The sequence below is a fragment of the Strix uralensis genome, chromosome 4 (assembly GCF_047716275.1).
Source record: "Strix uralensis isolate ZFMK-TIS-50842 chromosome 4, bStrUra1, whole genome shotgun sequence".
NCBI lineage: Eukaryota > Metazoa > Chordata > Aves > Strigiformes > Strigidae > Strix > Strix uralensis.
This window is the reverse complement of record NC_133975.1, coordinates 17,156,559-17,181,465: the sequence shown is the minus strand read 5'-3', so window position 1 is coordinate 17,181,465 and position 24,907 is coordinate 17,156,559. Positions and strand designations below refer to the sequence as shown.

Sequence of the window (24,907 nt, the reverse complement as noted above, 5' to 3'; positions counted from 1 at the left end):
GCTGATTCTCACTGCATAAATTTAAAACATACGTGTAAATAGCACTAGTATATGTAGAAATAAAAGAGAGATATAAAGGATTCTCTTGCTCACAACTTTTTGTTCACTTCTCTCATTCCTTCCAGGAGTAACAAATTACCTTATTGTTTTTCACTTTGCTGACACTTTTTCTGCCCCTCTGCTTCCGAGATGCCAGTCACACTGTCCTTTCACACAGATTAAAACCATTATATTAAACTCAGAACAACTGATCCACACTCATCTTGAAATTTGCTGCCGTTAAGATCTCAGGAAGCCTATGTATCTAAAACTTTGCCTTGTTTTTTTTTTTTTTTTTTTCTCCGCAGCTATATTAGCTTGTTAGCTGAAAATCTTTACAGATCTTCCCAAGCTTTTCCAGCAAGTTTGAGACACTTTATTCAAAAGATATTGGAAAAACAATTGCTGTCTTTGCTACCAAGTTGAAGTAATGGGAAAAGAGGCAAGAACATTAGAAATAAGAAAACACTGCAAGAGGTTTCTGAATGTGTTGTTCTTGATATAAGGTTATGCAGTAAATAACCTCAAATTATTTGAATCGGATCTATCCTACTTTGCATTTTAATTTTTTTAAAACAGAATTATTTAGCACTTCCTACAGTGTGTTTGGTATTATATGTAACTGACTGCGCTGCTGGAGTGGATTGCATCCAGAGGCTGGAGAGCTTTCATAGGCTGCAAAGCAGAACTTGGCCAGCTGGGATGCTTGGCTTGTGGATAGAAGTTGCTCAAGAGGCACATGGCTTGTTAATAGTATGAGGCTATTCTCTGAATCCCACACACACTCTAATCTACAAGTCAGTGGGTAGGACAACACTAGACCAAATGATGGCTTGGACACCTCTTTGTGAGCCTCCTATGCACTATTGCTACAGCTTGCAGTCCAAAATGTGTCATGGTGTGATCTGCTGCAGACAAATAGAAGACTGATCAAAATTGCTTGGGTTTAGTTATCTGAGATGTGCCTGTGTCGCAAACAGATACCTCTTATTATTCTGGCAGCTGCTGTTAAGGACAGCATCAAACAAGCAACAGTAATGAGGAGGATGTTGCAGGAACTAATCAAAGGACAAATGTTTCAGCATAGGTAGGGAACAATTTTGAGGTGTAATATAACAAAGGTCTGTAACTTCTGATTTCAGTACTTTTGCAAGTGTCTAAGACACAAAACCCCTTCAAGCTGGAGCCTAAATCCAGCTGTGACAGCAGCAAATGCAACTATGTGTGTAATATACAGGGATTTTCATTAACACCAAATTAAAGATTACAGGAAAGGAAGCTAGACAAATAAGCAACAACAACATATTTTAGATATTTTATCTTTCAAACATACAACATGGTATAGTTGTACCAGGGACTGAATGGATGTAAATCTACTATAGAGTCCTAAATCAGTTACACTGAGGTAATAGGAACATCCTATCCCAGTTTCCTGACAACCAGCTAATACAAACACGAATAATACAGAAGCTAACCGAGAATGTGCAACAGAATTCTACTTAAAGTTGTTTTCTAGAACAACTATTTTTTTCCAAAGATTTATATGTCATCTTGGTAGCTGGATGTCATGGTGGTTTAGAGGAGCATCTAGCTGGAACACTTAGATAATTCACAGAAGTAACTCAAGAGACCTTCAAGATGGCATCTGCTCTCTTCTCAATATATTCTGAAGAATGCTAGCTGAGTTCACTGCAAGCAGACAGATGTCTGACTTGGCACGTTCTCATCTGAATTTGATATGCCATAAATCATATCATGGTGGTCAACCATCACATCATGGTGGAAAACCTGTGGAACTTTCCAGACCTGGTATTCCTGACCAGTGGCCAGGAAACAGCCAGCTGAGAAACAGCTGTGTGGATGATGAAGCAATAAAAAACAGTATGCAAGTATGCAAGCCAGAATCTTGCTGTACAATAGTTTCAATTAAGTTTGGCCTAAGTACTGGACCACTTATGAAAATGAGTTTAATTTTTCCATTTTATACTGTCTCACCTATTGTATCTTGTACCAGGTGAGCAATCTAAGCTCTCTCCCATTCAAATTCATATTTCCCTTCCCAAAAACGTGATAATCAGACACTTAGTTTCCAAGGCCAAGTGCTAGGACTGTTTTTACGAACAAGTAAGCTGTGTGGGAGATGTATGACAGGCAGAGTTTCACTTTTCTTTCTGAAATATGTGAACAGGAAGTATTATTCTCAGTTTAATTCTGGAGAATAAGGATAAGTGGAAACAGCAATGGATTTCTTCTATTGAAGAAGAGGAAATGAAAGGTGAGGCTTTCTAGCAGCAGTAGAATAATTTTTGATACTAAGAGCAGCTGGTATCTTGACAGAAGTATGCAGGGTTTTAATATGCCAGTTTGCCAGTCCCAGAAGAAGGGTGAAATTGCAGTTAGAAATTCGTTGAAGCCAAAGTTATAGCCAGTTAAGGCAAACAGAGGATATAAATTCAGCTGATTAACTTAGTACACTAAAGCAAATCTGAACAAAAAGCCTACAAAAGAAACAAACATGAGCTTGTTCCAGCTGCCTCCTCTCTCTGAAGATACAGGTCCTCTTTGTGCTGCTGGTGCAGATCTGAAGAAAAGAAAACAAACAGGATGTTCACAGCAGAGAGCTGAGTTAGGATTCTTTTAAATATCAGGGGTTTGTTGCCAAGGGTGAAGTTTGCAGCTCAAGTGCTAAGCTAGAAGTTTCTTTATAAGGGCTTGCCACCACATTCCCTTTGGCTGTCATGATTTTATAAACAGGATATCTGTGCAAAGCCTGGGAATGCTCCTTTCTATCTTAATACCTGAACCTCCTTGTCTCTCCATATCCATTTACTGTCTCTGGCCTTATGCTTGAGATTGTATAGAGCTCTTCTAGTCAGCAGTGGTCCTAGAGATCTGTATTTTACACAGCACTTCATACAACAGTATCCAGATCCATTTCCAAATCTCCCCGACACTGCAATAATGCAAGTAATAAATACCGTTACTGATATGTTGCACCTGGCTTCCTTTCTGCTGATGTTTGTAAGCCATCTATGCCATCTAGTGGGTATTTTTTTACTTACAAGTTTTCTTTAAACGGGGTGTCAATTTAACAAGCCAAAGTTCAAATTTTGACTCAGCAGGAACATAGTTCAAGTCTGGAGAGGAGTTAAGGGGCACTATCACTATGCAAGAAGTCCCAAGGACATTACAGCACCTTCTAGGTCACAGCCTGACACAGCCCTCTCCTTTGGTATGTCAGTGTAACAGGAGTTTCAGTGACAAAACATGTGACTTCCAGAACTCTGATGTTTTTGGGCTCAGGACGTCATTCTCTGGAGGCTGAGAAGGCATCTATCAGTCTTATAACAGCAAATAGCCATTGCGAAAGGGGATGTAACAGAGCCTGCATGTGTAGTCTCACTATTTATTATGGAAGTATGAATACTGAATGTACACTGAGCACACGTGCTCTGCAAAGGAAACCTTTTCCTAACAGATACACGGTCTTAAGAGTGATACCACTACTGACCAAACTGTTCCCATGTCAGTTAATGGACCATCAGAGAGTGGGGATCCATCCACAGAGAAAACAGATCTAGAAGATAATCATCAAATAATTTATGTACATCTGCTTATGGCTCTTTCTGAAAGGGCAGCTAATTTCAATGGAGATGTTCTTTATTGCAGACAAGTAAGTGATTTGGGGAAGAGTGTAAGTATTCATTGGCTTGAAGTATTTTAGCTACTTAAATTTCAGGGAGAGGCAATGATAGTTAGCATTCGGATTGGGAAGCTCTGTCTTGATTAGGGATAGTGTAGATATGAAGTGAATCAAGGCTATTATATTGCCATGCATACAGGAGGGAATAGAAGGCTCAGGAAGGAAAGAAGCAAGGAAACTTTTCTTAAGGAGGATGATAACAGCTGAGTTGCTTAGTAGTTACCCCAGGAGAGTATGGGACTGGTGCTTAGAATATACTAGTGATTATGTTAAGCACCAACATGGATGGAAAGGAAGGGGTGGCTTCTCCCCTGCTTACATACTGCAAGCACTATGTGGTAATACTGGAGAACTGGTATGGTCATCCCTTAGGTGATCAAAAAAGACATTAATGGTTTCCAAAAGCCTTTTAATCCACATTCCCTCAGCTGAGGAATGCACCCACATCACAAAACTTTGAGGGAAATGGTTTAAAACCTGGGAGAAGAAAAAAAATCTGTTAAGAGTTCACAATTTTATATTTTTTGAAGTCCTGTAAAGTGCTTTTTTCTCCAGTTTGTTAATATTGTCACCGCATTCACAGTTGTGATTTTGCATGGGACAACTGTATTTTTCTTTGACACATGAACAAAAGCCTTACCATTCACTGGCAGAACAAGGAAACCCTGTTTTAATCCACCAGGCAAGTGGTACCGAGTAACAAACAAATGCCTTAACAGGCCGGGAAGCCTGTTCTATGATCTATGACCTAGAAGGAGTCTGGAGGTATCAGTGATATCTAAAATGCCAGTTTTCATCACGCATTTATAGGTTGGTGCTGGGATATAATTTGGCTATAAGAACAAATGGTGTTGCATGACAAGATGAGTAAAAGTTTTCAGTGACTAGCAGGAACAGAGAATACTCACTTTCTAAGGGTGTATTAAAAACTGAACATACGCTACAGAAAGTCATATACACCTCCTTTTCTGCACTGCATGAAGCACTACTGCCACACAACCAGAGATAGGCAAGCAGGAGTTGCATCTCTCTGCTGCCATAATCAGGGACAGCAAGTTAGGTTATTCATAGCAGAGGTTATTACTGCAGTATTAAACGGGTATTAACATACAAAAGATTTGCAGGTGCTTGAATAGGGCAGAAATGACAGTAGGAGGTAGGATGTGGCCAAATGTATGGATTATGCATAAAAATAATATAACTAGAGAACAACTTTTATGCATCTATGTATCCTGCAGCTTTCCAAACTGTGAGGAAGTTTTGATATTCATATGTTCAAGTACGTTATGTGTACCTATACTTGCAACAGCATATAGATTAAGAAACAGCCACAAGTGAAAACAGTTATCTTTACTGTAAATTCATTGAAATACATAATAAATTAAATTAAACCTCTTTATATAAGGAAGAAAAATACGGATAGGAAGGGAAACTATTAAAACCTAGTTTGGGACTGTTGCTTGCTAATTAAGAAAGTTGCATCTTGGCTGTAATCTGCGTTCTCCACAGACAACCTACTGGCCCAAGGTAAATACATTAAAATATAGAAATTGGGTTTGCACACAAAATGGAAGATTAAAAAAAACTTCCTCAAAATTTGGAATTGAAAGTTCCAGTAGCTGCAGAAATGTCCTTTAGATCTGTTGCCATTTGGCCTACAATTACATTATTCAAGGAAGAATATTAATTAAAGCAGTTTCAAACTTGTAACAGATTTTGCATCAGAACACTGATATTTACAAACTTCATTCATACCATCAGTGGTACACAGTGTGATTATGTGATTGATGAGAACTAACAGGTGCTCACAGACAATTGTGCACAATTTGTAGATAGAAACTGTTTACTCAATACACAGTAAGTAATAAATTCAAGAATACTGCATATTGCGTATGGGTGGTATATAACAGATGACAGAGGCGGAATCTCTTGAACTGTTGACTTCTGCATATTTATTTGGTTGTAATGACACCGAGGATGGATTGAACTTCTTTTACTTACGATGAAAGGGTACACTTAGAGTCATCAGGATAATCCAGGCAGAGTAAGAACATTACAGATCTGTAAAGATATAATTTTATTTAGCATTTTTCATCAGAAAACTAAGAAAAAGAAATGAAAAAAACCCCAACTCAACAGTATTACCATGTCTAAAGCTTCTCTTCAATTATATTTATCTTACAATCTACTGTGAATAACTAGAACTGTGAATACTACTGTGAATAACTAGTAATTTTGCAGACATACAATAGCATTTTTAATTGTTGTTTAGATTTTCAATCCAAAGAAAGATTTTAAAGTGAAGTGGAATACCTGAGGCCATTTTCTGTTTCTGACATTGGGTAAATATGATGTTCCACTTAATTATACAATTCTACAATACAGTGTAGACTTCTGCTCAATTCACAGCTGAAAAATGCTAAGTCTGAAAAATGTGACATCACCTTTCCAACATATCAGTCTCTTACTGAAGGCACAACATTAATGGCACTTAAGTATTGGAAGTTAAGAAACCATTTAAAATAGATGAGGTGCTTCTGCAAATACACCATATTAATGAAGGATTTTCACTTACTTGTAATTATCAGTGCAGGTGACATCATAACCAAGGGTGTTCAGCCTGTTTTCTAATACCTTTACAGTATGAGTTCCACAGGAATCTCTGTGAGAAGGGATTTTAATATTACTGCAAGTCTTTTATTATCTCATTTCCTTTCACTGAACTTGATGGAATTAGTATAGTAAATCCTCATTACTTTGCTTCTTCTATATTCCTTAACACCTACAGAAAACTGGTGTACGTTGCTATTTATAATGCTTCAGTTGCTTACAGTTGTTTAACATTTTGTACTCAGTTTGCAGAGACTGGAAGATTGGCTTCAGCCAGTGTAGCACTTGCAGATTCTATTAACCAATAATCCCACCTTTAATATTTCACTAGATAAACAGAAAAAGAGCTAAATAATTTTGTAAAATAGTGTTTCCTTTGTAATATTCTTTGGAAGCTATTTAGGTGCTGCTAAAGTTGATGCTAGCTGTCTTTACAGAATAAGTTGGTTATAATAAATTAGAATTATTCCTGTTGTTAGAAGCTTGTCCTCTCTCTTGAATATAGAACAACAGAAAAACACAAGGAGAGAGAAAAAACCAGAAACAATCTTAAATACAGCTTCTGTGTCTAGCACCGATTTTTTTAATTTGTGGTCCAATTAGCAAAAGAAAGTTTAGCATAGTACAGAACCTACTGAGACCTCTAAAACTTGCACCAACATCAAGTATGAAGGCCAGTGTTACTTACCCACTGGTCAGTAAATACTTGTGACTCTAAAGAAATCATATGGGGACCAAAAAAATCATTGTAAAAGGCAATTAATAAAAATACACAAATATTCCCATGCATCCATTAACTGAAAGATAAATTAACATTCAGTGTTTGTCTTAATTTTTCTTTGTAATAAGGGCAACTTGTGCAAAGGTGAGCTGTATGTTTTTTTCCAAAAGGGTAAGATGCTTTGATTTAAAGAGAAAGGCTGAGAAACACTAATCTGAACTATGCTTTGTAGACTCCACAGCACTATGGTAAAATCATAGAATCACAGAATGGTTTGGGTTGGAAGGGACCTTTGAAGATTAGGACTCCAGACCTAATATTAGAAGTTATTTATATTTTGTCTAATTCTGGTGTTTCTATACTCTTTGGGAATGGCAGGGTGTGTTAGTGAGAGCATTTAAAATATTTTTAGTTTAATTGCTATGCAAATATAATCAAACAGAAAGCTAAGGTGAAATTCTAAAGACAGGTCCAAAAAGGAAAAATTTTTTTTTTTGGAAGATGTAACTTACATATCTGGTCCTTCAATATCATCCACAACCCAGATGACAATTTGTGAGATTTTGTCTTTCTGGAGATTAGGTATTTCATAATCTGCAAAAAAACTGATTCAAGAAACAAATTTTTAGAACTATAAAGGACATGAACAATAAACAATCTTTTTTCCCTTTGCATTAATGAAGGTTGTGATCCTTCTGGATGATATGGGCTTGCTCGATTTTACATTTGTATCTTCTGATTACAATCAGACTCAACACAGAGTAGCAAAAATCAAGATTCACATTCTGAATGTCCTCAAAGGTCAAAGGCATTTAATCAGGAGTTTTGTTTTCATATGCTTCATCTTAGAGGGGCTCAGCTGAAAAAAAGTTACAACTTAGAGGTGAACCAGAATGAACTGAACTTTAAAAAATGCAAAACCAAAACAAAAACCATTTTATACTTAGTAAAAAAAGAAAAAGTTCATTCTTGTAGTTATTGCTTTTAGACACAATACAATTTTGCTTTAAATAAAAAAATAACAACAGCCACAAGACAAACATATTTTAGGTACAAAATCACAGCAACAGTAACATGAAGTATTTGTCTAGGATATATAAGACCATAAAAGAGAAACTTCTAGACATGTCCATCCCTAGCCTAGGGAATCTTCCACTTTATTGCTTTGTGTAAATTGACTTTGATCGGGATTTAAATAACAATTAAAACAAGATAATAAAATGCAACTCAATCATAGAATCATAGAATGATTTGGGTTGGAAGGGACCTTAAAGATCATCTAGTTCCAACCCCCCTGCCATGGGCAGGGACACCTTCCACTAGACCAGGTTGCCCAAAGCCCCGTCCAACCTGGCCTTGAACACTGCCAGGGAGGGGGCAGCCACAGCTTCTCTGGGCAACCTGTTCCAGTGTCTCACCACCCTCACAGTAAAGAATTTCTTCCTAATATCTAATCTAAAGATGCCAAATACAAAGGACTATTTTAATGTCTGTAAATTGAAATTTTTTGTGCGATGCAAGCATTTCAAAGCCACGGATTTCTAACCCTTCCAGCAAGAATTACTGTAATGATTTCCAACCATTGCTGTTTGGTTTGTTTTTTTTTTCCCCTCAGAAAGCTTATAAGGGCTGTGTCCGCACCGAAAGCTTGGTCCAAGCCTAAGCCTATCATGGCTCTTCTTAAATGTCTACATCTGGGCTGCCATGTCTCTTAGCCACTTTAAATGGTCTGAGACCTCCCAGGCTAGAAGGGACAGTTGTCACCTCGTGGATGAGACCAGCAGTGGCAAAGTGACCTTTGCTCTGTCCTCCTGGTGCCTGCAGGCAAACTACTGGTGCTCTGGCATGGAAGCACAAGATGTGTGGTGGTTGTCAGTGTCTGTTGGCAGCCAGTCAAGACCTGTTCACGAAGTTAGAAAGTTAACTTAAACTTCTGGAGAAGTGGAACCTGAGGGGGTGGATACCAACAGTTGCCCTCTCTGGTCAAGTCTGGTATGGCAGTGGCTAACCAGAGACCAGTAGCAGCAACAGCAGGTTTGCCTGCCTGTCCAAGGTATCCAAGCCTGTCTTAAACACATAGTGAAAATATAACCAAAAATAAAGATTCCAACTATTTTTAACTCATTTGCTCATTCATGCATATGTTATTGCCAGCAAAAATGCAGCTTCCTCCAAAATACAAAGGATCTTTAACTAGGGGAGTCATAAACTGTGAAGAAACAATGTACAAATGACTTCAGTAAACCAAGTTTTGAACCAACTAATATTATTAAAGAAGTCTGCCAACTACATTCATACTGTGTGAATGAGCAAAGTTATTTTGCAGTGAAGTGAGAAATACATCTTAACTGAAATGGTAACAGGTGACTTAATGATGATTTAAGTGTACGAACTGTAATGCATGATAAACTTTGGAAATGGTTTTGAAATGCTTGAAAACAGACCAGAGAGATGTTTAGGAAGACAGGTAGACCTCTCAGATTACCTTCTGCTACCAATTATCCAACTCTAAGTCTCTTTCAAACAACATCTCTTAAACAAATTCAGTCATAAATGGACCAGAAGATACACAGCAAAGAAAACAAAAGGAGTAACTGGCTTTGTTTTTTTCTTGGCAGGCTGTGTTTCAGTGGTGGGGATTTCACCGGTCATGATACCTCCAGACAGGCAACCCAGGGAACTGATGGAATTAATTTATGTGTAAGAGGTTTCTGAAATAAGGAATCTCTAAATTAGCAGAAATAAGGAATCTGTTTGTAAAATAAGGAATCTATACTGGATTCTGGGCATTGACCTGCTGCCAGGTATTATCATCTGCAGAAGACTTGATCCCAGGTGACCACCTGGCCAACCCAAGGAGTCTTCCTGATTAGCTGAAAGCTGTGTACAGAGATGGACATTTTGGGGGATGGAGGTAAGTAGGTAGTAGGTGTTTTGGAACAGATTCTTGTTTCTCTCCTATCTGGAGATAAAATTAACTTTTCAATTATCATTTTTAGTCCTCAGTGAGCACACAGGAGGAGGATCTGTTGTATGGGTTTTTAAAAGGTGTTTTTTTGATCTGCCTTGGACAGGACAGTTGCTGAGGTAAGGAAAGATGTATTTTTCATCAAAGGTAGGCAGTCACTACAGCCACATATTTAGTAAAAGATCTTAAGGGTGTACTTTTACAATAAATTTAAAATATATTCTTAGATGAACTTCTGCATAGTTGTACACTTGTAAATCAAGGAAGATACATCTGTCCTTAACATACAAGGGAATAAGGAGAAGAGGAAGCTAGTCCTTGCTATTATCATTCTCAACGAGCTTTTTAGTTTCTTAAAGCATAATGGATCTCAAACTAGCAGGACGAAGCACCTTCCCTATAGAACTTACCAAGTTTGCTCCTAGGCCTAACAGAGGCTACACTTGTAACCATGTCCTCTCCTTGAAGATGGCCCTGAATGAAAATTTTGTAATGCTCCTGTTTTTGAAGACATACACATTTTGCCACAGTATGTTGGCTGACTTGAAGGCTGCTTTCAAAGAGCATTTATCCTGCTTGCCACAGTGGTTTGTAAAATGCAGGATTGTTTCCATCCATTTCATGTTAATTCCTACAGCTGGGGACAATTACCAGTCATCCCCACAACTCAGCAGACTTTGATGCAACAGGCTCTTTCAGATATACTTCTCATGCTTTGTGTAGCAGAAGACCCAAACAACTGGTTGGCCCTTTTTTTGCAAACATCAGACCTGGTACACATAAGTAAGTCAGTTTTCTTACCCTGGCTGTGGATATGCTCCTCCGACTGCAGAACCATTCAACAAGACATGTATTACTCCAGAACTGTGTTGCGCATACTGCAATACATAACAATTTTTACTCAGAAATCTTACAGATTTGTCACATAACCTGGTATTGTATTGCAAGCAACAATGACCAAGGAAAGACTTTTACCAAGAAGAATATCAGAATTGTGAAAATAATACCAAACTAGCACCCTAGCAGGTCACTGCAGTAGAGAGGACAACTAAACAGCCAGTGTATTAATTCAATGGATTTTCTCACACTATTTTCTCACACCTATAAATAGTTTCTTCAGCATAGGAAGAAAGCATTTTGGCACTCTGTGTTGGGTTTGATATGTTTTATGCCTTGTTTCCACCAGGCTGTCAAACATCACTTGGGACCTGTATTCAGGAGACAACTAGTGTGCTTATTGTGCTTAGTATATGCTTAATATACATTAACAAAGCTAACACAGAATTTGAACACATTATCTAGCTAAGGTGAAAGTTAGGTTCCTCTTGCTAAAACACTGTACCCAGTCTAAAACAGTGTATTTGTATCAGAGGAAATAATCTAGCACAGTTACAGACTTAAATCTGTTTTGATCTGGCGATGTTTTCCTGAACCACCCAGGACACGCTCACTAATGTACGAAATCAGCACTAATGCACTATTTACAGTGATTGAAGCCATCCTCCAGAAAGATTCCACTGCGTTGTTTTCACACTCCTCTGTGGTAGGGCAGGATTCATAGTCCAGTCCTGTAGGAAAGCATGTGATTTTTGCTATTATGCTATTACATAATGACAGTAGGAAGTGACCTTAGAAAGCAATTAAATATATTTGCGCATTACTCACCGAACATACAAGATGGTCTGATATAACACTGAAAGCTGACAATTGTTATTTTCTTCTATCATTATCTATCCTTGCAGTTTACACAGTGACATTCTGTGGATTCAATAATTTGGCTGAAATGGCTCTAACTCTATACCTGGGATGCAGAAAGCTCCATGTTCAGAGGACTGAGAAGGAGGTTTATCTCTTGTGCAGTGCTGTTTAGATTTCACTGTGTGCTCCCCTGACTGGAACATTAAATATTCACACAAAACAGGAGAGAATGAGACAGTGAAGCTATCCCTGCTTTTTCATGTGGCAAGATCAAAATAAGCTCCTCCAAAACACAGCAGTGAGTCTCCATTATGGTTTTACAGACAGATGTTTAATATAGCACTCATCATCTTACCAGTGCTGTTTGCCTGCCCACACCAGTTTAGAAAATCTCCAAGGAAGCCAAACAGAGTATCAGCCAGAGACATGTAGCGACGGCCTCTATCAGCAAAGCTGTTGACTAGCAGCTGATTATTTTCCCAGAAGAGAGACTATATAAAAAAAGGAAAAAAAAAAATAGAGAAGAAATGAACCATCACTTAGGTGTGGACACAATGAGATTATGGGGTGTTGAAAACAGTTTAAAACATGTTTTGGTATTTCTTTCAAAATCAAGCTAATAACCAGAAATGTTAGCTATCTCTTTAGAGGAACAAAGTTTTAGTTTTTTACAGTGGTGTAAATTCTGATCACTAGAGGCCTGAAGGGCATTCATACCATGATGGGAATGGACATAGATCTGTATTAAATATAGTTAGGCCTAGCTTTGCCTTCCTCAGCAGACAGGTTTAGGAAAAGGGAGAAAAAAAGGAAGATGGATATTTATAAGCCAGATATATCTTACCAGAATTCTCTCACACTGCTATTTGGTTTATGGTGTGAAAAAATCATACGTCTAGCTGTTATTTCTGTGTTTGCAAAACTCTTTCATGAATTAAGATATGTTGACAGGAGTATTTGTTGGTTTAGCTTGTATCATTTAGGGATAAGGAATAATTATGCTAGAGGAAAAACTGCTTTAAATCACAATCTTTTAGAGAAGGTCAAAGCACACATTCTAATGGAATACGATGGTGCAAAGAGACATGTTTTTTGCACTTTCACAGTTCTCTGCAATTACCAGCACATCAAACCCTTACTGTTTTCTAGCATATAATGGTGTCCTATCTTACTTCTGCTTATGCTTAACATGTCATTGCCCTGAGACTTGGCTGCGAAGAGTGGAAGCAAAAGACGATAGCAGGTACAATTTTTGCAGGCAGAGCACCTAACTTGAGGAAAAGTAGAAGTGGAAATTCAGGGACTATGACAGAGCTCCTGGCACAGCAGGAAAAATGCGAGATCTTTGTACTATGAGAGTAGAGAAGTTGCTGAGAAGTTACCCCATAAAATAAATGCAGCCAAACACATTGCAAAATGCCAGCAAGCCTAAGCTTAGTTTGTAAACTACAGACAGGCCAAAAATAATGAATCATGAGTCAGCCACAGAATGACTCTTGGTCATTTTTGAACTGTATGATGGAAAATCTGCCGGATGTCACAGGACTGTTAATATAACATTAATAATCATTACCTTGTTAGGTGGAATTGGGTGCAATGACAGGCTGATGAATAATTCATAGTCCTTAGGTAGAATGCTGCAAGGATCCTTGTTAATAAATGCATTTTTAAAAGCTTCCCATATCTCGGAACAATTCTTTTCACTGTAATCATTGAAACAAACAAATAGCAGAATTGTTTTTTCAAAGCAGATCAAGAAAGTAATTTGCTCCCAACTTCTTCAGATTCCCAAATTAAAACCCCTACAAGGGTAAGATAGAACACTGAAGTCAGGGTGGTACAAAACTTTCAACCCAGGAAAAGCATATAGATCTTGTCTTTTCCTGACTCCTAACAGCAGCCGAGTAGGAAGAAGTAGCAATGAAAATATTAGGATTTACAGTGTGGAATTAAAAATACATAGTAATTCAACAAAAATCTGGAAGGTACAGTATACACAGTGAGTTTGCTATCCAGCACTGTAGAAATACTAAAGAAAACAGTTATTTTTGAAATTTTCCAGATTCAAAAAGCCTTTTCAGTTAAAGCATAGCTAAATGTGCAAGGCTACTGGAATGTAAAATTACTCCTAAAATGTTAAAATTCAAATGCAGGAGGAGTTACTAAAAAGTTTCGATGGTAGAATAACAGTTTTGACAGAGATGCCTTCTGTCTATATAGGCCCTAGGATTACGCAGCTTTACCTTGCTGGAATGAGTACAGTGACTGTGTGGGACATGTACTGTCATTGTGCAGTAGCTACAAGAACACTGTTAGGATTCAACATTTAAACTGCTTGTGAAGGGAGGCCTGAAATAAGATGCTAGGCTGTGCACTTCAACAGTTCCCTTCTGCCTGCTCTGCCTTGGGGACAATAATCTCCCATGGAAGGCCAGGCCAGGCCATCTAGGGACAGAAGTGTTTTATCTCTATATATTTGCAGGATCTCATCTGTCACAGCTCTGAGCCTGCTTGGAGTAATTAAAAAGGGAATTGCTACTTTCACCACTTTCCCATAGTACCTTCCCCACATACACTATGACAATGTCTATGGTGGAAACACTCTGCAGAACAGAATAATGTATTTTACGTGCATATAGCATTCCTAACGCAAACACCCGTAATTGCAAAGCTGTAGCTTGAACAACAGTAGTCCCAAGAAATAACCCAAAAATTACTATCAGAGTGTTTCACTCATTTAATGTCATCCACAGACAGTACGGTTTCTGCTGGTGCTTCTTGTGAGACTCGTTAAGGAGCTGCTTTTCGATGCTGAATGTCGCAGATACTTTAAAGTTAAAGGACCTTAGCTTAGTGATGAGCTAAGCAGCTCCCATGCAGGAAACAGACCACAGATTCTCTTACAGTAATCTCTGGTCATGCTTCCAACAACTATATAAAAAACCCCAATATATTTTAAACAAATATGGGATCTTGATATGAAAATCTTCAGTGATGCAGTATGACCCTTGATCAGCAGTTCTAATGTTTAAATAGCCTTACTTGATAAAAGGATTTGCACCCTATTCCTGATTCCAAGCTGTTAAACTTCAGCTTCTGACAACTGTATATACCTATGTCTCATTCTGCTAAAGAGCTGTCTACTGTAAGCACTCACTTATTCATGCTAGTGCTTGTAAATTACGATCAACTGAACTCTTAACATCTTCCTTGACAGTTGAATCCAGCAGTAATTTTCTGGTTAATTCACTTACTGCATTTTTTTTCTTCATGTCTTCTCATCCAGGTTTGAACAGCTTGTAAATCAAAAGGATTATTCCGCTCTTCCTCAAAATTTCTTAGCTGGCAAAAATACTTTTTGAAACTTCAGGGTGGGGAAGGACTGTTCCTTCTAATCTTAATAGACACTAATAAGTCATATTAGATTTAGTTCATACTAGTCAGTTAAAAAAAAATGTTTTCAAAACTTCCATTATATACTACCAATAAAGAAATATGGGGGAAATGCCCTACAGTAACACTTGTGTTACATAGCATACTCCTCCTAGAAAATTTCAAATATGATTTTCATTCAAATCTCTCACTTCTACATGATCATAACATTTTGTAACATGTTTCTTTTAACTGACATTTTGAATGTTCTGTTTTAATGTAAAGGAAAGTTTTTCTTGTGTTTCTATAAACACCTTTATGTTTTAACTATGTTGCACTGTAAAGACATGGTTTGCTAGCTTCTTTTCTGTTAGCAAAGTATTTTTAAAAAATTATTCTATTTGCATATAAATCCATAAGCAAAACCTATCCAGGTGGCTATGCCTCTGTAAAAGCTAGCCTGGGGGCAATTAAGAAACAGACAATGAACAGAAAGGGTTATAAATAATTAGAGTATCTGTTTTGCACCTGTGCAGTATGAAATTTCCATTTTGTTTAGATTACACGATTTGCTTATAGACCTAAGGGAAAGAGAAAAAACCACATAATACGAAATTAATGGTGCAGCTCTTCTTTCTATAATGCCATTTTGGCCCTTAATTCAGGAAAGCAGTCCTAATGTCCAGCCTGGCTTTATGCTTCTCTGAGTAAGAACAGTTCGATAAATGGGTTCAGACTTCCCAGTTTTAAAATTATATTGTGAAAATGTCACAGGAATTAATTAGACTACAAAACTGTCATAAACATGAGACATATAAAAATACTTTCAAGAACACTGCATTTACATTTCTAAAAGCCCAAATCCGTTAACATTTCCACACTAACAATCCTTTATGTTGCTCCTTTTAGTGTATTCTTTATTGTTAGTCACGTCCTGCTTCAGATACGAATGAGGTGACATCTGTTAACTCCAACAGGAACTCAGCCTATACAGAGCCTACTGCAAGACCAGACTTCACATACCTACACAACGGTTAACTGACTTAAGTTTTTGTAGTCTGTATTACGTATAATATTGTAGGTGCATAGAAATCTACAGTTAAAGCTTATTGGCACCTTCCAGTGTGATGTGTTTATAAATCTGCCAAACTTGAAATGTTCAGCTGAAGTTTTAGTACTGTGTTAATGGCATTAAGATGATTTTTACTTTCATGGGGAACTTGAACCAAAACACTTCTGATAAAATAAGAATGTTATTAGGAAGAAACATGTTGGTTTGCCTTTGTTAAAAGCCATGAACCTGTTTTCAGTCCTGTATCTCCTGTTTTGCAGAAGGAACTGAACATGGGAGGTTGCGAGAAGGAGGTGATATTTACTGATATTATGCAACATAATCTAACCCTGTCTAAGACTATGATTCAGTGCTACAGGAACCCAGCCAGACCCCCTCTGCAGACACCTCTTCAAACTATCAGTAAAAATTTTAGTGGCAGAATAAAGGACTGAACTCCAGGAGACTATCCTTTAAGTTTTTTCCTTTTTACCAAAGACCAAACAATGTAAGGAAGACAGAAAAAGTGGTCGTTTTAGTGTGTCATACCTCCAGTTCTGTGTAATTAACACAGACAATGAAAGCTCATGGGTAATCATACTTCAGCAGTTGATTATCACTTGATTTTTCAGGTGGATGAGCTAAAGAGCGTCTTTCAGTACCACAGGACAGCTATAAAGTGTGGTGCTCTCCTTCTTACATGACCTGACATACAAGGCACACAAAGTAATGCTGGTCTTCCCAGGAGCACTGTCAGATTTGGTACTTTAGAAACACCATCCCCACCATTTCTGTCTGGGGTTCTCCTTACAGAACACTGTGGCACAAGGAGGGGAGAAATGTGAAATAAAAAGTTGAAGGATTAAAAATCTTGCCTTAATTACACTACTTTTATTAGTATGACATCCATCAAAGTTCAATTTCTGTTGCCACATGGCTACAAGCGTGTTGCCTTCAACAAGATCACTTTCACGGCTAGGAGCAAAACATCAGGCTTCTGATTAATAACCATTTTGTACAGAACATAAAAAAACAATCCAGAAACAAGCAAAACTTACCCAACAGCAGGATTCACAAGTCTAATATAGTCATAGCATCTTCCAATGACAATGCTTTCCAGGTTTAGTGTTGTACCTTCACCTTTCCATTTCCTCCCCTGTGCTTCTAATAAGCTGTTCATAAACAGAACAGAGACAAGTAACAGAGACAAACAAAGGCTCTTCATCATGAATTCCTGACAACCCAAGTTCTTAAAAAAAAAGAAAAAAAAAAAAAAGAGAGAGTTAAATGATACAATTTGGATGGAAACCTGGAGGCTTAACTAATATTTTCAATACTGGCTATAGCTCTGTACACAAAAGACGAAGTTAGACGGAAATCTGAACCTTTCTGGGGACTGTAAACTAACTGTTTCCTGGAACGATTGCAGCACAGGGATACATCACTTCCTCATGTCTTCACCACTTCAGAAAAAGGAGACTTTTAAGGTCATGATATTGCCACCTGGTGATATCTGGGAAGAATTACAGTATATTTCAGTAAAGGGATTTAAAAAACCCTTACCACTTCAGTATTTACAATGCCTTAGGTTCACTTAATACTCATTGCCTTGCTATACCATCTTAAAACATCACAAGTGCTTACAAGCAACATGTTTTAAACCATTTTCTTTTCGTTTTAAAAGGGCTATACTTTTTGCACATATTTCTCGGCTGAAAAAAATGCTGAAATACACATCAAAGCCAAAAACATTTGAAATATGCAGGTAAAACAATGATTGCATAAATACCCAAATTCTCAGGTGATCTTGTAGCACATGCAGGGGTAACATTAGTCAGCTTTTTTCCATCTCTCCCCCGGATACTGACAGCAACATTTTGGTGCAATGATATGTGTTTTAAACTCTTCTTCATGAACAAAACCGCCTTGCAGGCAGGAATCAATCATAACGAGAACCAAAAGGATTAAGATGTACTTCCTGTGCACTAAAGAAATCTCTTCAACTTCTGTTTACTCTTATTCTCCCTCCAGCTTCTTTTCCCAAAGTACTTTGTTAGACTATTAAATGGCATCAATTAATCTAATCTTCAGTGTAAATATTCTGTGGTATATGCTGCTGCAAATACAATCACATTATTTTTTTCCCTTTTTAAAAAAAAATATTTTTTCAACCTTAGAGTAATTTGTTTATGGACTCACATTTCTGAGGAACATGATGGTTCTTTTTCTGTTAAAGTCTCCATGCCTCAGTGAATACATACATCTTCATTATTTATGTACTTATTTGTATAGTGTCATGCTTACATTGATGCACTGGTACGCAGATGATGGATTTTGCTGAAGGCAAAATCTTGCTAATCATCAAGTAAATTGCTGATGATGGATTTCTCCTGTAAATGTGATAGAAAGATAACCAGTTGGTTTGTTACCTGCAGCAGAGTCTTCAGGAAAGCCAGATTTACCCAGAAAGGGATGTGCAATGTTGTGCTTGATATGGTGGAGATGCAGCAAATGCTGTACTTCAGTTACTTCTCTGATGCTTTTTCTTCCTATTTGTCTAATTAACCTGTCTGAAACATGGACATCCTGATAGGGCACCAGCACGTTAATCAAATGGTTTCAAGTCACTGCTTTGGGTTCAGGATTAGAGAGTGCAATAATCCATGGAAGTCAATGATTTTTTTTTTTTTTATTATCAACTTTTCTGCAACCAGATTTTGCTCAGTAATTTCAGGGCTAGCAGAAACCAGAGGTATCACTGATGTGATCTTCTATATAGAACAGGGCAGAAATTATCACCAATTTTTGCATCAAGACTAAAACTTCTGCTTAAAATACACAGTACAAGTTGAGGACTCATCAACTTTGAGAAGAAAATGTGGGTGCTGCTCAGTTGTGTTCTCCAAACAAGAGACGACTTCTCCTAACATCCCAGAGGGAGTGGAAATGAGTCAAACAACTGGTGGGATCCCCATCTCACCCCCTACTGAGCTCCCTTTACTCACTAGCCACTTCTAGAAACAAAACATCAGGCCAGAAGGGCCTCTGATCTGACTCAGCACAGCCATTTTTAATTTATGTTCTTAGTTTTGATTTAAACACTTCACATGATGGCTAAACTAACACACCTCCAGTGAAATCGTGCCAATGGTTTGATAGCCTTGAGAGCCAAACCTTAGCTCTGGCCTGAACTTGTCTACTTTTAGCTTCCAGTCATTGGATCTCATGAAGTTTTTTCCTGTTACATGAATGAAGAGTCTACCCTTAAACTTGTCCATAAAAAATTCAATATTTTAGTCCCATTATCAGGCACTTTCTTTTGTAGTATTGTACTTCACTGTCAAGAAGTGGCTGCCCCTCTTGCCTCCCAAGCTCCGGGAATTCATGCTGGATGCACATCACTGTCCCTCGCTCTCTGCCCCTCTCTCCTAGAAGAAGTTATAGCCCATGAAGCAGACTCAGCAAAACTGGCAGGATATCTGCTCTGGAGATACTCTAGGTCACAAACTGAATATTAACTCTAACAACCATGAAATTTAGCATATGTTTATATTACGAAGCCCTGGAAGATGAGGAACAGACATGTTCTCTCTTGTTATTTCCACCACATGGGAGTGGCAACTTCCAGCAGAAGAAAGGTGTAACAGGTGGGAACATTAATCTTCTATTATTATTCAGGCATGAATTGCTGGCAGAATAACCCCAATTCTGTACGACTTCATGCTTTAGGCGGGGAAATGTGACCTTGCAACTGCTCACATTAACAAGCTTCTCTGTAAGCAACGAACTTCACCAAACATTGTTTCTTGACGGTTTGTGTCTTCGGTGCACAATTTTACCTACAGCAGTAACCCAATGTCTCACCTGTTCCCCTGTATGCTATGATAGACCCTCTGTGCAAGAAATGCACAAGCCAAAAGCCAGAGTTGTGCTTATTATCCAAGTAGTAAAGGCAACCAGGTGCTCGGTGGCCAGCTGCGTAACACCTGTGCTTTGCCTTCCTCTTCTTCTCGCATGTGTAACTGCTTTTTTTCCCCAAAGTTGTATGAATTTAACCTTCCAAGATGCATACATATTTGCAAATATGATTAAGTAGGCCAGCATTTTCAAAAGTCCTTGAAGGTGGAAAGGATGAATGGAAGGGGAAACACCCAATACTGCAATTGCTTAAGCCTCATTTCCTTAAAGAGATAAAAAGATTATTGTGCACAGTGTGATCTAGATAACCCTCATAACGTGATCTCTCCTTCTCAATTCACTACTACTTTTACCAGCAATAATTTCACATTTTATTTGCAAGCATTAGTACGTTGAGGAATACTGGACTAAAAACATGTGCTGGAAATACTTCTATTTAGAATTAATTGCTTACATCTATAAACTCGCTAGCTTTTAATCTATTTAATATCTGCAAGACAGATTTTGTACAGGAATAGTTTTCAGTCAGAAAGGCCTGCTGCATTTATTTCAAGTTTGACAATGCATTTCTGGGACATTTACTATTACTACACATTGCCATGCTGGTTGGGAATTTTACTACACACTGCTATGTTGACTGACAGTTACACCTTTTGTCAAACTCATGTGTACTCTCAATTCTGTGAAGTGTTCCTACTTTTTTCAAAATGTTGCATGGACAGTTGAGTATCAAGCGCTGGCATTCCTGCTCTTTTTGTCTTGGATGTTGAACAAACGCAGCATTTAACTCTGCTTCTTTGGCACAAGTGCTGCAAAAAGTTGGGGGCAGATTCCCTGCAGCAGGCCAGTTTGGGACACATCACACATCTTCTATCACCAGCACCAGTTCATCAGCAGACACCCTCTTTATTCCTCACACGTTGTCATCTCCTCAGTTTATTTGGGTGAAGCGAGCTTTCCTGACTTTATGTAAATGCACGACGCGATTTTTAACTTCTTGCAATTTAATTAAAGGCATAAAACCTGCCGTGCCGCCGGCGTGCCAGGTTACCTGGTGGGCCTGCAGACCCGCTACCACGGGACAGCGGCCGTGCCCCGCGCACAGCCCAGGAGCCCGCCTGCGTCAGGAGCCGCTCCCGCAGCCCCGGTCAGCCCCGCGCTTTGCAGGCCTGGCCTCTGCGGGCTGCCCGCCGCGCACACCGGCGGAGCAGCCGCGCTGCGCCGGGGCCAGGCCGGGGCCAGGCGGGCGTCAGCCGGACCCTGCCGCCACCGCCCGCTCCCCGCGAGAAGGGACGGGGGGGGGGGGGGGGGGGGGGGCTGCGCATGCGCGCGACGGGCCGGGCCGGGCAGCGGCGTTCGCGGGGCGGCCGTGGTCACGTGGCGGCGGGGCGCTCTCCGCGGCGCATGCGCGCGGCGGATGTTGCCGCCGCCGTTAGCGCCGGGGCTCTATGGGGAGAACATGGCTCCTTTCCCCGAGGAGGTGGACGTCTTCTCGGCTCCGCACTGGCGGATGAAGCAGCTCGTGGGGCTCTACTGCGACAAGGTAGTGGAGGGGGGCGGCTTCTGCCCCGCTCCCCTGAGGCGGGAGGGAGGATTTCGGGAGTGCGCAGCTGTCAGCGCCTCGCCGCCCCGGCCCCGGCGGCAACTTCTCACCGCTGCTGCGGGGCTGCTGGGCGCTCCGGCCCTACCCGCCGCGGGCAGTGGGGCTGGTGGTGCCGCCTTCCCTGCCGCGCCCTACGCCCCGCTCGGCCCCTTCAGAGCCGGGCTGGGGCTCCCCTCGCTCCTGTTGCCCCGGCGGCTCTGCCGCCGGGGCGTCCCGCTCTCTTCAGCTCGGGGGAGCGGCGCTTCCCCGCGGGGACCACGCCTTCCTGCCGCCTTCCCTATTGCCGGGCCGCCGGGCAGGGGGGCGCCGGCGCTCACCCCCCCGGGCTTGCTGCCCCGGAGCTAGGGAGTGGGCGCCGGGGCGGGCTGCGGCGGAGCGGCCCCTCCCGTTACGGCGCGGGGCGGCGAGTGAGGCCCCGGGGGGCCCGTAGTACCGAGGGGGGAGGCAGGCGGCGAGGCCTGTCCATTTTTGTTAATTAAACGGTGCCGGGCGAGGCACCGGTGCTGTGCATAGTGCTCGCTAACAGTCTGCAAGCGGCTGTGTTTGCGTTTTTATGCGCAGCGTTTAATTGGCGAGTCGCTTAAAGATACCCTAGGTAGATTTTTTATTTTAAATGTATATAATTTTACTCGTGGACAAAAGTAATTTTTATTCTTGCACCAGGGTAGTTAATAATCAAGGCTGATGTGTCACCTGAAAGGCAAACTTTGCTGCAGCAGCTCTGAGCGTGAGGGAAGGGTTTCAGGCAAATACTTCAAAGCCAGCACTCCTACTGAAAGAAGTAGTGCCTCCCATCTGTGGGCATAAATGGCTGTTTGGAGAACCAGACTGGCTCAAAGACATTTAAAGGGAGGGTGAAGTTACATGAGAGACAGTATAATAGCTTACTACTGCCAGCAGGATGGGGGAGTTCTAGCTTCCTTTGCCTGTTTTCCACATGCCACCTTGTAGCGTTCTGGGGCTCACCAGATCCCTTCGCATGAGCCTGTTCAATTTGCAAATTGGGTGAGGAAATGTGAGTTGTTTTTTGCTAGGTTAGCTAAGTGAACAGAGGGTCTGAGGGGAGGAGAAGGTGAGACCTGCCATAATTTCACTTTGCCTTTTATCTGTGAGTATGTTTGCAGTTAACTTTAATCTGTGACAGCATGAAAACTTGTGGTATCTTAACAGAGTGGATTTTACACGAAGAGAAGCAAACACCTGGGACTCTTCTCCCCCCTGGCCCCCAGCAACAATGTTAGCGTATTGTTGACAGGTTTTGTTTGAACCTCCAGATACTGTAGTCATTTGGGTTTTGTTCCTAGAGAGGCATTTCTGTCACTTTTATTGAGCCTCCCACAAAGTTTTGACCAAATTTACCATGACTTGATAAAAGTAAAACTGGCTGTGCCGGAGTGATTGGTTTTCCTAAATACTGGCAAATTTGATCAAAACTACCCAGTTTGCAATGAACGTAATTTCTCATTTTCTAAAAATTTTTATGCGGGATGCTTGCATCCTTTAACCCTGTTTCAGAACTTGGAGACTGTGCCTGGCCTATGACCTTTGTATTAGAGTAACGCTAGCTTTGCATCAGAAAAACCTCTGAACTGTGTTTGACTTTCCTTCTTGTGTGATTGAGATGCTGTAATTAGATAAGACTGTAGTTCTGCTTACATGGCAATTATAATCTGTAAAGCCATGCTCTTTATAAATTTATTTAGTCCTTAAGGGGTCTTTAATTTTGTGAATTACATATTACCTGCTGTTCCTCATGTTCCCTGTACACTGTAGTATAGTTGCTGTCTGTTAGTGGCTGAATTTAGTAAATTCCAGCAAATGGTGCAATGGGTGCATCTGTGATTTGCTTTTCAGGGGAACAACGGTAATGTTACTGGTAGGTAAAGTGTGTAGGTACTTAAATAATCCTTTAGGCCAGAGAGACGCAGTTTATTTTGTTCTTTTGTGACTTGATATGAGACAGAACAGTGAATCAGACGTTTAAGAAGTTTGGTGCATTAGGAAAGTTCTACTTTTTAAACTGCTGCTAGCAGAGATCTCACTATATATTTGCTCCATTCTTAAGTGGCATTTTTACGTGCGTTGTACGCAGTGGCCTGGACTTGGATAATAAGAATAAAATTTTGTTTTGTAACGAAACCCACGAAGTTATCAAATATGTTGCCTACTTTGATAAGTAGGTTCTTTAAGTCCTCAGAGGATGTATCCCCCTGTAGGTAGTGGAGTGCTACCACAGGCAGTCTGTATAGTTAAAATGCTTTTTCTAATGCCTGACGTCATCTTTGCTGCAAATAGAGCAGATTCTGTTTTCCTATCTCTAGTGAACTGTTGTTTTCAGAAAGATCTTGTGCTGATTTGCAAATTGTAGCTGTGTCCTCCATCTTAGTTATCTGTTTTCTGGCCTAAGCAAACAGATTCCTCCTACTTCACCACATGGGTCACACTTTCTGTACCTCAGCGTACTTGTTGATTTTGTCAGGACTAAGCTGCCGTTCTGTAACAGTTTAAGCTGACTGCCGCTGTTAAGACTGCATGCCTTTCTTGCTCCCATCAGTGCTTGAAGTGACTCACAAAGGCTCTAAGCTGGCAGAAAACATTTTTTTTCTGAAGTGGGGTAGTTTTTCTGATGATGTAGTGCTGCCAGCGCTGATCAGATGAGTACTGGAGCCAATGCGAGGCAGAGGGTGGGACCGTGACAGCCAGCAACTAAATTGGCTTAAGCTACTGTGAAACCTCAACCTAATTACATCTATATGTTTTCCTGAAATCTGTTGTGCAAGACAGGACACTGCTTGTGTTGAGTAGAGTAGATGTGTTTTGGATGTGTTATTCTTCAATCTTTTTTTTTTTTTTAAACAGCAGCATACTTGCTTTGTGCTTCTCTGTAATCCCATGCTTCTCTGAGGACTGATACTCAAATTTCCTTTCATATTTGTCATTAGACTTCTGTCCAGTATGTAGAAGTATGCATTTGTCCAAGTCAGCATGTCGATGTCTGGTAGAGACTATTTCTGTTGTTGCATTACAGTCTCGTGTTTCCCACACTCGAGAACGTGCCAGTCGTGTATTACCAGCTTTCCTGCTTTCCCAGCTGTGCCTGAAAGTACCATATCTGTCATGAGGCAGCAGAGATTTCAACTGGTCATGTATTGAAAATCCACAAAATTATGGTTTGGCTGGAAACGTTGGTAGCAATGGCTTGAGAGCACTATAGCAAGTGCTTG

At 40.0% G+C, this 24,907-nt stretch overlaps 2 protein-coding genes and 1 long non-coding RNA gene across 11 annotated transcripts in view; 2 read left to right on the top strand and 1 right to left on the bottom strand.

The window, feature by feature from the left end:
- The window catches only part of LOC141942491 (uncharacterized), a 32,634-nt gene extending 16,011 nt beyond the window's left edge, over positions 1-16,623 (top strand). The window contains exons 3-5 of one of the 2 annotated variants that reach the window (XR_012628645.1): positions 9,692-9,987; positions 10,073-10,160; positions 16,444-16,623. This is a non-coding gene — a long non-coding RNA (uncharacterized LOC141942491). The remainder of the gene's footprint in view (positions 1-9,691; positions 9,988-10,072; positions 10,161-16,443) is intronic. The other variant, XR_012628646.1, reaches the window with a different exon arrangement.
- Positions 1,343-18,552, bottom strand: BST1 (bone marrow stromal cell antigen 1). 6 transcript variants are annotated; one of them, XM_074865810.1, is made up of 10 exons: positions 18,362-18,552; positions 17,221-17,334; positions 13,313-13,442; positions 12,095-12,230; positions 11,527-11,609; positions 10,843-10,919; positions 7,586-7,678; positions 6,318-6,404; positions 5,744-5,803; positions 1,343-2,620 (listed from the first exon to the last, which is right to left on the bottom strand). In XM_074865810.1, exons 1-10 carry the CDS (start codon positions 18,403-18,405, stop codon positions 2,506-2,508), a joined length of 939 nt encoding a protein of 312 aa, XP_074721911.1. In that variant the 5' UTR covers positions 18,406-18,552; the 3' UTR covers positions 1,343-2,505. The 6 variants fall into 6 exon arrangements, with proteins under 6 accessions (XP_074721911.1, XP_074721913.1, XP_074721907.1 ...); XM_074865812.1 differs by lacking the exon at positions 18,362-18,552 and adding an exon at positions 3,551-3,616 and having other exon boundaries at positions 17,221-18,317; XM_074865806.1 differs by lacking the exon at positions 18,362-18,552 and having other exon boundaries at positions 17,221-18,318.
- Positions 18,553-21,470: 2,918 nt separating this feature from the next.
- The window catches only part of FBXL5 (F-box and leucine rich repeat protein 5), a 36,020-nt gene continuing 32,583 nt past the window's right edge, over positions 21,471-24,907 (top strand). For all 3 annotated transcript variants that reach the window (XM_074865805.1, XM_074865804.1, XM_074865803.1), the window contains exon 1: positions 21,471-21,623. In XM_074865805.1, coding sequence (XP_074721906.1) covers positions 21,498-21,623 — 126 coding nt within the window. In that variant the 5' untranslated portion in view covers positions 21,471-21,497. The remainder of the gene's footprint in view (positions 21,624-24,907) is intronic.

Coding starts and splice junctions, on each gene's coding strand:
- BST1 (XM_074865806.1), bottom strand. CDS start 17,390: ATGATGAAGAGCCTTTGTTTGTCTCTGTTACTTGTCTCTGTTCTGTTT. Junction 11,610..12,094: donor TGGGCAGGCAAACAGCACTG/GTAAGATGATGA, acceptor GCTTTCCTACAG/GACTGGACTATGAATCCTGC. Junction 2,621..5,743: donor TCTAAGTGTACCCTTTCATC/GTAAGTAAAAGA, acceptor TCTTTTCTTCAG/ATCTGCACCAGCAGCACAAA.